Genomic DNA, 14,314 nt, shown 5'->3' with positions numbered 1-14,314 from the left:
TATATATATATATATATTTATCTTCTGTACCTTATGCACATTACTGCATGTCTGAGAAGGAAGATAGCCCAGTGGTTCTCAGCCTTGGAAGTGCATATCAAAATAACCTGAGATGCTTTTTAAAAAAATATATAGGTATCAGGGTCCCATCTCAGATACACCTAATCAGAATCCCTTACTCATCCAGCAATTATCTGAACGTCCACTATATGCAAAGCATTACTGTAGGTGATGGGGATACAGCAGTAAATAACAGACACGGTCCCTGCCCTCTTAGAGTTCACATTCCAGTAGAGGGAGACAGACCATAAATATAGTCATATAAAGAGAATTATTTCAGATAGAACCACAGGGATATAAAACAGTGTAATGGAACCAATTTCCTGCATTCTCACCAATATCAGTAGATAGTATCAAAGTATTGAATGCGGTAGGTGAAAATGTTTCTTTTGCATTTCAGTATTCAGGAAGCCTATGATATAAATTACACGCCTAAATTTCTTGTTACGTGTTTAGTACTGGGCAAAACTGTGGCCCTTACTCTTTGGGAAATTATAAGCTCAAGACTAAATAGGTAAATTCTCTCACAGCTTCAATTCTAACTTCCATGAGTTCAATGAAAACACTACGTCAAACTTTTGAAAATGGTTCAGTTTAATGATTTTATAAATGGGGGGTAAAGATCCTGCACTCCTAAACGCAAATGCAGGCAATAACAGAGAACAGTCCAAAAAAAAGGTTGCCTCCTGCAGAAGTTATTCAAAGGAAAAAAAACATCCACTGACAAACTGACAGTCACAAGGACTGTTCACAACAAAATCTGGCACGACTGAGTGAGGGAGGGGACTTCTCTTCCTCTCATTTTATACTTCTGTGAAAAATTGGTACCAAAAACCTGGAATAAGTAAGTTTTCTGCTCTTCAATTTTTCCTAAGAAGCAAAAACAAACAAACAAAAAGCACAAAAAAACCCCAAAAAACAACAATCAAAACAAAAACCTCTTATATATCCTTTCTATGGTTAAAAAAAAGTCGTGAGTATGAAGAAAAGGGAACCCACTTACACTGTTGGTGGGAATGTAAACTGGTACAGCCACTATGGAGAACAGTATGGAGAGTCCTTACAAAACTAAAACTAGAGGCTTCCCTGGTGGCGTAGTGGTTGAGAGTCCGCCTGCTGATGCAGGTGACATGGGTTCGTGCCCCGGTCCAGGAAGATCCCACATGCCGTGGAGCGGCTGGGCCCGTGAGCCATGGCCGCTAAGCCTGTGCGTCCGGAGCCTGTGCTCCACAACGGGAGAGGCCACAACAGTGAGAGGCCCGCATACCGAAAAAAAAACAAAAAACAAAAAACTAAAACTAGTGTTGCCATATGATCCAGCAATCCTACTCCTGGGCATGTATCTGGAGAAAACTAAAATTCAAAAAGTTACATGCACCCCTATGTTCATAGCAGCACTATTTCCATTCACAGATGAATGGGTAAAGAAGGTGTGGAATATTAGCCATAAAAAAGAATGAAATAATGCCATTTGCATCAACATGGATGGACCAAGAGATTAACATACTAAGTGAAGTCAGAAAGAGAAAGACAAATGCCATATGATATCACTTATATGTAGAATCTAAAATATGACACAAATGCACTTATTTACAAAACAGACTCAGACATAGAAAACAAACTTATGGATGAGAACTATTACATATATAGAATGGATAAACAACAAGGACCTAATGTATAGCACAGGGAACTATATTCAATATCCTGTGATAAACCACAATGAAAAAGAATATGAAAAAAATGTATAGGTGTAACTGAATCACTCTCTGATATTAACACATTGTAAATCAACTCTACTTCAATAAAATAAATTAAAAAAACAAACAAGAAAACAAACTTATGGTTACCAAAGAGGAAAGGAGGTGGGGGAGGGACAAATTAAGAGTTTGGGATTAACAGATACACACTACTATATATAAAATAGATAAACCACAAGGTCCTACTGTATAGCACAGGGAACTATACTCAATAGCCTGTGATAAACCATAATGGAAAAGAATATATATATATCTCTCTTTGCTGTATACCAGAAACTAACACATTGTAAATCAACTATACTTCAAAAATAAATAAAGTTCTGAGTATCATATAAGAAAAAGATCAAACACTTCTGTCATATCAAAACTACTAAAAGGTACCACTTACATATACCCAGCCTTTAAGAATCAGAAAAAATGGTCAGATGCCAGAAGATGTTTATCTAATGTTTCAATACACACTCCATTCCACACACACACACAGCAGCAACCTATTCATTCTGTAACAGTGGTTCTCAAATGGATGCTTCACAAACTTCACAGACTGCTCCCATGGTTCCCACTCCACAAACTGTAACTCTGTCACAAATTTGTAAATATTTTACGCCTGCAAGGAAGCAGCTACTTTTAGTAGCTACTAAAAGTCTCAAATTTAAAAGAACTGAAAAGACAAAGAATTTAAATAATATTCCCCAATCACAATGGAATTAAATTAGAAAAAACCCCCCAAATTTAGGAAATCCACAAATGTTTGGATATTAAACAAGACACTTCTAAAGAACACTTGGGTCAAGCACAAAATCACAAGGGAACTTTTTAGTTAGAATGTATTTTGAACTGACTGAAAACAAAACCAAAACATATCAAAATTTACAGAAAAGGAAATTTATAGCTGTACACACGGATATCAGAAAAGAAAGACCTCAAGTAAGCTTCCAGCTTAAGCAATAAGAAAAAAGCAAACTAAATCCAAAGTAAGCAGAAGGAAAGAAATTATGTTAGAGGAAAAAATCAATACCATAGAAAAGATAAAAATAGGGGGAAAAAAATCAATAAAACCAAAAGTTGGTTCTTTGAAAAGACCAATAAAACTGACAAACCTTTAGCTAGACTGAGGAAAAAAATAATGAAGACAAATTACTAAAATCAGGAATAAAAAGGGGTACATCACCACCAACCTTAGAGAAATCAAAAGGATTATGAGGGAATATTTTAACAAGTTTATGCCAACAAATTAGATATCTTAGATAAAATGAAAAAATTCCCTGAAAGACACAAGTTACCAAAACTGACTCAAGAGGAAACAAAATCTGAAGAGATCTATAACAAGTGAAGAAACAGAACTACTAATTTAAAAGTTTATCACGAAGAAAAGGCCTGGCCCACACAGCTTCACTGGTGAATTCTACCAAACACTTAAAGAAGAAATACTACAAATCCTTCACAAACTCTTCTAGAAGAGAGCAGAGAACACTTCCCAGTTCATTCTATGAGACCAACATTACCCTCATACCAAAGAAATAGACATCACAAGAAGAGAGAGATAAAATATTAGCAAGCCAGGGCTTCCCTGGTGGCACAGTGGTTGAGAGTCTGCCTGCCGATGCAGGGGACACGGGTTCTTGCCCTGGTCCCGGAAGATCCCACATGCCGCGGAGCTGCTGGGCCCATGAGCCATGGCCGCTGCGCCTGCACGTCCGGAGCCTGTGCTCCGCAACGGGAAAGGCCACAACAGTGAGAGGCCTGCGTACCGAAAAATATATATATATATCAGCAAGCCAAACCCAGCAACACACAAAAGGGATTACATAACTTGGCTCTTCTTAAAACATTAAACAGAAGCTTACCATACAATTCAGCAACTCATACGAATATTCCCAAGCAAAATTAAAACACACATCTACACAAATTGAAGATTTGTAGCAACCCTGCATTGTCAAATGATGGTTCACATTTTTAAGCAATTTTTTAATTAAGGTATGTACATTGGTTTTTTTTAAGACATAATGCTGCTGCACACAATACACTACAGTACAGTGTAAACATAACTTTTACATGCACTGGGAAACCAAACAATTCACATGACTTGTTTTATTGCAATATTTGCTTTATTGCAGTGGTCTGTAACCAAACCTGCAATATCTCTGAGGTATACCTATAAATTAGTGGTTGCCTAAGGTTAAGAGAAAGGAGGGGAGGTTAGGAGTAATGGGAGTAACTGCTCACTGGCCCAGGGCTTCTTTTTGAGGTGATAAATATTCCAAAATTAGATTGTGGTTGATAGTTGCACAACTCTGAGTTTACTAAAAACAAAACAAAAAAAACACATTGAATTATACATTATTTAAATTATAATTATTAAATTATTTTAATGTACAGGTTTCGTGAATTATATCTCAAAAAAGATGTTAAAAACAAATTCCAGCTCAGATTTAGTTTCTTTGCCCAAGGTCATACAGTAAGAAAGTGGAAGAGCTAAGTCCCAAGCCAAAGTATTTCAATACAGTAGTGGCTGCCATTTATCAAGTGCCAATTATGTGCCAGGGGTTTTACACACTCTCATTTAATTCAACAATTCAGCGAGCTAGACACAACTACCTCCCTTTTCTAGGCAAGGAAACACAAACTTAAGTGAAATAACTTGCCCAAGGTCACAAAGGGAATAAATAAATGAGCCAGAATTAAAAGTATATGTTCCAGCATTCCAGACATTCAATTAAGACTATCATAATTGTTTTCCATATCCATGAATGACATCTACTAATATTTACTTAACCTTTTCTTTAAGTCATTTGCTTCTTTTGCCCAACAAAGCCACAGGAAAGAATGAAGGCATAACCTGAGAGGGTAATACTGGGGCTACAGACAAGAGTAGAAAAGGTAGAGGATAAGAATGTAAGATTGACTTTATCAGCGCCAATGGGGGGAACTGTGGGTAAAGTGCCCACTGAGAGTCAAGGCTTGCTGAGAAGACGGCACAGCCTGAGAAGGGGTGGGAATGGAAAGGAACGACAAATTCCAAGAGGCAGCAGACCGAGGTGAAGGGGAAGAGACTGAGGTGTGTGTAAGTTAGGAACTGAGGGTGGCAAAGGGTTTAAGAAAGGAGGCTGAGGTGGAAAAACAGAGATGAAAGCTGCAAGATGAGTAGGAATGGTTAATACGAAAGGGTACAATGAAGTGAGCTGGGAAACCCCCAAACAGGCCAGAGGAAAGTGAGACTGAAGCAGGACACCAGGCTACGGTCTTGAGTAGACTAGAAGCAAGGAAATGTGGGTCAACACCTGGAAGTCCAAGTAGACAGGTCACCCTGTAAAATCTCAAGAAACACACCAGTAGGAAAAGCTGTCCCACACTTCAGAAAACACTACCCTAGCCAATACTGCTCGAATCAGGAGCTCAAGACTTCTCAAGAGGTCAGTCAGTTTGTGGCCAAATTGAACTTAACCAACTAGGTGAAGTAGGTTCCAACACAGCAAAGCTCAGCTTCATTGTAGGTGAAAAGACGGGACAACCAATGATGAAAAAAGTTATGGTCAGACAAAAGGAATTCCAAGTTCAAAACTGTGGCTCCAAGACTTTGAGGAAACTAGAAAGTGAACAGGTAAGGAGTTCTTTTGACTATAATAGAATCTGGAGTGGAACACTGTTAGTAAGGAAAGAAAACACACACAGGTTGATTAGCAACATTTTAAAAGCAATAATTCAATAGCCAAAACACAGAAGGTTCTAAACCAGTAATACATCAGAACATACAAAATAATCCATGTACTGCTGATCATTTGTAATAGTTATGCAATCAAGTCAGTACATCTAAATTTATGTGAAAATGATATATAGAAATTCAGCTTTATGATAAAAGATTAAAAATAAGTTGTTTTATTAAGAGGCTATTTAAAATAATTCACAGTTTCTTTAAAATAGCAAGGTGGATTAACCATTATTTAACATATACACAATCTTCCAAAACATTTCTATAATACACCCGCATCGTCGTTTCATTTACAACTCCGGACTAGTTTCTAAGTTGGGAAATACTCCCACCACGTTCCCTCCGTTGTCCCCGCTACAGTATCAAATGAGAATGTCTGCAAGGTTACAGCCCCCAGCCCTCCTCTACTGAAGTCTCTCGATTCCAGACCTCTCTATTTGAATCATTCAACTAACAGACATGCTGGTTTCTAACTACCTGCCTATACCTTGGATTAGACTACTTACTGGCTCTGTGTGACTAATACTACACCTGCTCTTCCGATCTGTTCAGCTGGCTTCAACTGCACTGCCCACCCTTCATGCTGCAGTTTGCTTTTACATCCCTTAAAAGCCAGCTGTTGTTAACTCTGAAGTCCAACTAACTCCATTTCTCCAGGATGTGAATGTCACTTGCCTTGCTGTTTATAAAGTTCTCCCAGGGACACCATTCTCACTCTTGGCATAACCCAATCTGGCACTCTTGGAACTATACACCGCCTAGCATATAAGCTTTCAAAAAGTGGGGGAAACCTCTCACCATTCAGAGAACTATTCAACATAGATGCCTTTTGTTTACCCATCTACATACACATCCACACCAAACACATACATAAAATCTTTCAAAGTCCTGTTTGAATTATCTGATTTTATCCTAATTAATTTACACCAATAAAAATACAATACTAAAGATAGCTACATAGGTCCTTTCTGACTTTCATCATTTTTAATCCAGGAGCTCCCTCAAAAGGAAAAGAGGGGACTTCCCTGGTGGCTCAGTGGTTAAGAATCCGCCTGCCAATGCAGGGGACATGGGTTCGAGCCCTGGTCCAGGAAGATCCCACATGCCGTGGAGCAGCTAAGCCCGTGCGCCCTAACTACTGAGCCTGCGCTCTAGAGCCCTTAAGCCACAACTACTGGAGCCCACGTGCCGCAACTACTGAAGCCCGTGCGCCTAGAGCCTGTGCTCCGCAACAAGAGAAGCCACTGCAATGAGAAGTCCGCACACCGCAACAAAGAGTAGCTCCCGCTCACCACGACTAAAGAAAGCCAGCACATAAGCCACAAAGACCCAATGCAGCCAAAAATAAATAATTTATTTTAAAAAAATGTAGTGTTCAACTGTAATAACTTGCATTCTAGGCTTCCAGAACAAGCATTTGTGTCAGAAACAACCGCTTCCTAATTTCCCTTTTTAAATATCTTGTCCTGTGCTGCATGCTTTAATATTACCTGTGACCTTAAATCCGCAAGAGTAGAAAAGACATAACCTTTAACCTTATAATAAATCAAAGATGAAACCATCACCAATTAAGAATCTGAACTTAAATTTACTGCTTATACGTGAACTTTAGCTGTGGGAGTAGTAATTCTATCTAGACTTTGCTTTGTATGACAACCAGTATACACGAAGAATCCTGGCAACTTTTCTTAAAATCAGTATCACATAAGGAAGGTAGATGAATCCCTTAATAGTATAACGAAGAACTGGGGCTAGGGACCGGAGTAGAAATCAAACCTAAAGTACTTGGGAACTTTAATCATCGTGTACAATATACTGTAACACTTTAAAACATTATTGGTTTAAATAACTGGAGATTTCATTTAATTTTCATTTTAAATTATAAGTATTACTCAGTGATTGGCTTGATGTGAACTGTCCACAGGATACATTATCCAGAACAAAAAGGCTTAATCCTAAACTATTTCCTCCAGGCACAGAACATTTTCCAGGGGCATCTCAGTCTAGCCCAGGTATATGAATTTTACATTAGACTAGAAAAACGAAAAGGAAATAAAATGCCGAAAAACCTAATACAACCCAAACCTAACTACTTGGCTTATCTGCTTTTTTTTCACTACCATAATCAATGTTCAATTGCATTTTAATGTGTGATTGACCCTAGTGGGACTATGCAACAAAAAAACTTATCAATTGTTATATGAATATAAGACATAATTGTAAAAAAAAAAAAAAGACATAATTGTACACATAAGTGAGTCATTATTACAGCTATAACGATCCTTTAAAGATGTACTCATTTCCATTCAAACTTTGGCTTAGTAATTAATATACTCAGTTTATACTAAATTAAAAGGTTTACATATGTTCTGAATTACAGCAGTAGCCACCTAACCAGTCTTGGGTGTCCCTATTTGTCTTTTATAATCTACTCTTCTAAAACCTGTAATGGAGTGGTTATTTAACTTTGGGGTATCATGGGCCCCTCAGAAGATCTAATAAAACTATGAACCCTCTTGAGAAAAGTACATTTACGCACATTCCCCCTGAAGCTCTTCACAGCCTGGCTTAGACTTCCCATCACCTACCAATCCATCCAAACTTCTTAACCTTGTATTCCAAGTACTTCGTAATGTAGTCACTGTTAATTCAACTAATCTACCTCCAGTCCTTTCCAACTACACCCACCAATCAGGTCTATTGCCTAACTATCCCAACAGAAATATACCATCCTCTTTTTCTGGCTTGCCTTCTGGGTTCCCTCTTGTTGCTTTCCTGCCCAAATGTTTGCTCTCAACAAACCCTTTCTGTGGACCTAAAATACCTCCCTTGCCATGAGGGTTTCCCTCTGCCTACAATCAGATCATCTGATCCTTTCTGAATTCAGAATCATGTTATCTCCATCTCTTATGGAGCACTCCATGTTCTACACTGTATTATACAAAGCATTCAAAAAAAAAGTCAAGAAACATAGAACACGCTTATTTCTGAATTATATAGTAATTACATTTCCAAAGAATATGCTCCATGTTGTTCCTCAACTTCTATAAACCTTTTCATGTGAAGTATCTCAGACGCTGTGCATTTATTTATGCATGTCTTCGCTCATTTTCTTGCCAATAAGATTCTTAGGAACAGAGATGGTAGCTACTCTACCCTGTGTCCCCCACAATCTCCAACACAAAGCAAGGAGACACTCGATATGGAATACTTGAACATATGGGCATCAGTGTTTTGGTGGCATTTCATACATTCTGTATCCCCAATTACAAGATTTTTCAAGGATCATCTAGTTTTTTCTCCTACTGAAAAGTCAAATAATGCTCTACCCTTAGTGAATGCTTGACAAGTGAGAACTTACTATCTGAAACAGTGATTTATTCTCATCCATACAATATCTACTCATTGATATGCCAACTTTGTTCAAAAAAAAAAAAAAAAAACCATGGGCCTCCCTGGTGGCACAGTGGTTGAGAGTCCGCCTGCCGATGCAAGGGACACGGGTTCGTGCCCCGGTCTGGGAAGATCCCACATGCCGCGGAGCAGCTGGGCCCGTGAGCCATGGCCACTGAGCCTGTGCGTCCGGAGCCTGTGCTCCGCAACGGGAGAGGCCACAGCAGGGAGAGGCCCGCGTACCGCAACAAAAAAAAAACAAAAAGAAAATCCTTCAATATATCAAGAATTCTTACCTAATGACCATTAACCCAGGAGGGAACACAAAGATGGCTCCTACACAAAAATAATCCAAATGTGAAAACTGTTATCCTTTTTAGTACTACTGCAAACAAAGTTTAACTTGAGTTATAAAACCAACTCGGAAAACAGAAAAAAACATCCAAACTATACATATGCACACTACCAGAGGCAATAAAACAGCACAAAAGTATAGAAACTTTTTTTAGAAAGTCTTAAACATGATATAAAAGTTTCTAATTGATTCACGCTAAAAGTATTATGCCAAGTGAAACAAGTCAGACATAAAAGGCCATATTGTATGATTTCATTTATATGAAATATAACAGGCAAATGCATAGACATAGAAAGTAGATTAGTGACTGCCAGGAGGTAGGAGGAGGGAAGAACAAGGAGTGACTGCTAATGGCTTTTTTAAAGACTTTTTCTTTTTATTTTTTAATTTATTCTTGGCTGCATCGGGTCTTCATTGCTGCGCGCGGGCTTCTCATTGCGGTGGCTTCTCTTGTTGCGGAGCGTGGGCTCTAGAGCACAGGCTCAGTAGTTGTGGCGCACGGGCTTAGTTCCTCTAGGGCATGTGGGATCTTCCCAGACCAGGGCTCAAACCCAGGTCCCCTGCATTGACAGGTGGATTCTTAACCACTGCGCCACCAGGGAAGTCTGGCTAATGGCTTTTTGGAGTGATGAAAATGTTCTGGAATTAGACAGTGGTAATGGTTGTACAATTTTGTGAATATACTAAAAACTACTGAACATTTTAAAAGGGTGAATTTCATGGTATGCAAATTATATCTCAATTTTTTTTAAGTTTATGACCATTTTGGCTATTTTATCTCAGAGAAAACTGTTTTTTAATAGGAATCTAATTTTATAATAGCTTGTTTCCTCAAGCTGATCTAAACTAGTGGTTATAAACTGGTCCCCCTTTTTAAAACCACGGCTTTGAATTTTTCTCAATGTTATCTACCAACTTGCCAACACTTATAAATAGAAATTTTTCATAAGAATCTGTATTTCTGGCTTCCTACAAAAAACTGGAGTTCTAAAAATACTAGGCACACCTGCACAGAAAAAATGGCCTGGAGCGAACAGCAGCTAACATACCTGCTATTTGCCATGATCCCCATCACTCCCTATTGTGTCCTAGATACTGAAGCCAAGTATCAGCCGCCATTTAGCTCCCCAGTTGTGAGTTTGTTACCCCTGAACCAAACAAAGACCATCTACCTTTCTTATTAGGGTATACTATGAATCACTGCTGATAAAATGTAAGCCTGTAACTGGTCTGAGGGTACAAATTTCCAGCTATAAAATGAGTAGATCTGGGGATCTAATGTACAGCATGGTAACTATAATTAACAATGCTCTATTATATATACATAATTGAAAGCTGCTAAGAGAAGTAGATCTTAAATTTTATCTCCACACACATACAAACACACACGAATGGTAATTACATGAAGGGATGGAAGTGTTAACTAACTTACTGTGGTAAGCATTTCACAATATATACATGTATAAAATCAAAGCTGTACAACTTAAACTTACATATGTTATATATCAATAATATCTCAATAAAGCCGGAAAATAAATTTTAAATGTAACCATGTATGATTACATTTTTAGTAACTGCAAAGAGAAAAAACCTGACAGTGACACCTGTTGAACAAAACCCTGCAACTGTTACAGATTCGTGCTGTTATAAACACTTTTATGTGAGGGGAAAGAATCCAGGGACGTTTCCTACAAACAGGAAACAAATTCTTTTCATTTCATTTACAATTGAAAGTTATTTTCACCTACTAATAGAAAATAGCACAGTAGTAACTTCTTACCCCCATATTGGTGTTGGCACAAAATGAGGGAAAGCTGTCTTACTCATTGCCATTGATTGGATATGAAAACAAACTGCTTTATTTACTCACTGATTTTATGTTTAAACCATCTAGAACCCCCTGATGCTTATATGCACAAAGAAAAACAACCCCTACCCATGTTTAGCTTCTATGTAATAGACTGTATTTAGAAAGATGGGAGAAAGCAAAATACAGGGTGTACATGGAAATAACATAGAAAAGTAGATTCTACTACCTCCTAGCTCAAGTGTAAATGACTGAGCTAAATGCTATGTCAACTACCTTTCAGCTTTAAAATTCTGTGTACTTAAACAGATCTCTTCCTTTCCTCCAAATAAAATAATTCGTCTAGCTGAACTGCCTGTCCTGTAGATGGGAAAGGGTAAAATAGTATTTGCATTCCATTTCATTTGTACCATCGCTTTTAAGAGCTAATAAAATATCAACACATAAGATGACTTCTAAAAGCAGCTATTCCCTTCCTGAGCCAATTACTTAGTAGTTTATTAGAGGTAAACCCCAAGGTTCTTCCCCCCCCCGCCCTGCCCCAGCCATGCCACTTCATTAACTTGCCCAAATACCTTCAAGTTTACAGGTGACATTTTACATATCATCTTTACCACCAAGTATTAATAGATATTATATAAAACTGGAGTAGCATCACAATTGTTTCACAACTGCAATTCCTAAATACACAAATGCAAAGGTGCAATTGGATTTTATGTCCAACTGAAAATACAATCCTGTTTGTTTAAATCTGATGGTGAATAAAATGAGATGCTCTCCCAAAAGTTCACCAAATTTCTAACACACATAATCCAAACAACTTTCTTCAAAAGCGTAAGACGAGAAACAAAACAAAAATTGTTACCTCAACTATAAGTTATGGAACCACAAGGTGCCATTAGATTGGTAAAGATTAGTGGAGACCCTGGATCTTGAGTTACACACCATTAAGAGTACAACGTGAGTTAACTGTACAGGAATTGGTTTATGCTTTACCTCTTATTCTTTAATAGTGCTGCCCCACAGAACTTTCTGATGATACAGATGCTCCACACCTGTATTGTCCAATACCATAATCAAGAGCCACGTGGGGCTATGGAGCACCTGAAACGTGGCTAGCAGGAATGAAGAACTGAATTTATTTTATTTAAAATTAAAGTTAATTTAGGGACTTCCCTGGTGGTGCAGTGGTTAAGAATCCGCCTGCCAATGCAGGGGACACGGGTTCGAGCCCTGGTCCGGGAAGATTCCACATGCCAAGGAGCAACTCAGCCCGTGCACAACTACTGAGCCTGCGCTCTAGAGCCCGAGAGCCACAACTACTGAAGCCCGCGCACCTAGAGCCCGTGCTCCGCAACAAAAAAAAGCCACTGCAATGAGAAGCTCGTGCACCGCAATGAAGAGCTGCCCCCGCTCACCGCAACTAGAGAAAGCCGGCACACAGCAACAAAGACTCAACGCAGCCAAAAATAAATAAATAAATTAAAGTTAATTTAAATTTAAGTTGCCACATGTGGCTAGTGGCTATCATACTGGACAATGCAGTTCCACAATTTGAAATACAAAGTATAAGCTTGACTAAACACTAGAGTTTTTCAAAGTATCATGTCCTGATGATGTTAACACCAACTAAAAACTTTCTGATACCAAATGATACACAAGTTCAGCCATCAGCCTAAACAGAAAAGTCACTTATTAAATGACACTACTTAGATTCAGAATTTAAGGTACAATATTCACTGAGAGACAACACTGAAAAATATATCTCAAGTTTTTCCCTCACTGTTTTTCAAAAGGGGAACTCACTTTCGGAATAGTTTCCCCATACATGCAATTACCTTCCCTTCAAATCTGTTCATTATCTTCTGTTCAGAAAAACAAATGGCAAAGATAAATTCTCAGCACTAAGGAGTCTACTGCGATTCGGTATATTTCACACGTTAATTTCCCTTTTCCTTCAAGGAGAGATTCAGATGTTTGGAAACCTCTGCATCGCCTGAAAGCCTTGTTACCCATCGTTCAACGTTTTCAGGTGTACAAGTAATTCTGATACAGTTACGATTTCGTTCCTAGACACAAAATATTTCCTCAATCCAAGAGTCATGACAGTTTACCGCACTTCAGGTATTCTTGTATCAGCTCTTCCTGAGTCAAGAAAAGTAACCAAGATGGTGCACAAGATGTCAGAAGAAAACAAGTGTGGGAACTTACACGTTGAATAACTACTCCCTGATAACTACTCCCTGAGCAAAATCTCCTTTGACCCAGAGAGTCGGCCTCGAACTACCCGGCGACGCCAACAAGCCAGCAAGGTCGTGACCCTCGGTCACGGCCGTTTCTCCCACCCCCGGGCCTGCCGCCCCTCGCCTACCTGGTCGCGGAGTTTGAGGAACGCCATGGCGGTCGGCGCCGCCCGGCCACCGCTCCCGCCCCAGGAGCTTCGCCTGCGCCCGGAGGCGGCGGGTCGGCGGCAGTGAGCTAAGGAGTCCGCGGGCAGGGGGCGGCGCCGCCTCCCCGCCGCCCTCCGCAGCCGAGAGGTGAGGAACCGGAGGATCCCACCTCCTCCTCGAGGACTCCCCGCCCTCCTCCTTCCTTTCTTTCTTTTTCCCTCCGCTGTCTCCGCAGCCGCTGCCGCCTCACGCCCCCTTCCCGAGACAGCCGGGCAGCCCCCGCGGCCGCCCCGCTCCAGCCCGCGGCAGCCGCGGCATCCAAACTCCACTCCACAATATTACCACCACCGCCCGCCGCGATTGGCGGCCGCGCGGGGGAGAGGCCAGAGTAAGACGAGCGCCCATTGGCCACGCCGCCTCGCTCGCTCGGGCCCCGCCTCCCGGATGGGCAAGGGCGGGGGAGGAAGCGGTGAGGGTGGGCGCGGAGCCGGGCGCACTGGGCGGGGGCGAGCGAGGGAGCGGAGCCGGGGGAGGGGCAGCCAGGTGCCCCGGGCGCGCGCCCTGGGCGAGGTGGGAGGAGCCCGGGCTTGAGGTGCGGGTCCCGGGAAGTGGGGGGTAACTGCCCGGGGCTCGCACGTGGAGGGAGCGTGCAGAACGCTCCCTAAAGCCGGAGGAGACTGCAGGGGCTGGGTGAGGGGTGAGGGGCCGGAAAGGGGGTGAGAGGTGGGCACCTGGAGGCTGCTGCCTTCCTGGGAGCGGCGAGGGGAGGGTGGCGAACAGGACTTGCACGTGGAGGGGGAGTGAGGATTCGCCCCTGGGCTTCCGCAGGATGCAAGAGCCAAG

General features: G+C 40.7%; 1 protein-coding gene across 1 annotated transcript in view; it reads right to left on the bottom strand.

Moving 5' to 3' along the window:
- ANKRD28 (ankyrin repeat domain 28) overlaps positions 1-13,720 on the bottom strand; it is a 169,480-nt gene extending 155,760 nt beyond the window's left edge. The window contains exon 1 of the mRNA XM_024747532.1: positions 13,453-13,720. Within this exon, the coding sequence (XP_024603300.1) occupies positions 13,453-13,479 (27 nt within the window). The 5' untranslated portion in view covers positions 13,480-13,720. The remainder of the gene's footprint in view (positions 1-13,452) is intronic.
- Positions 13,721-14,314: the final 594 nt, after the last annotated feature.

This window comes from Neophocaena asiaeorientalis, unplaced genomic scaffold (genome assembly GCF_003031525.2).
Source record: "Neophocaena asiaeorientalis asiaeorientalis breed wild unplaced genomic scaffold, Neophocaena_asiaeorientalis_V1.1 scaffold33, whole genome shotgun sequence".
Classification (NCBI taxonomy): Eukaryota; Metazoa; Chordata; class Mammalia; order Artiodactyla; family Phocoenidae; genus Neophocaena; species Neophocaena asiaeorientalis.
Note: the sequence above shows the minus strand (reverse complement) of the source record. Positions and strands in the feature narration are given on the sequence as shown.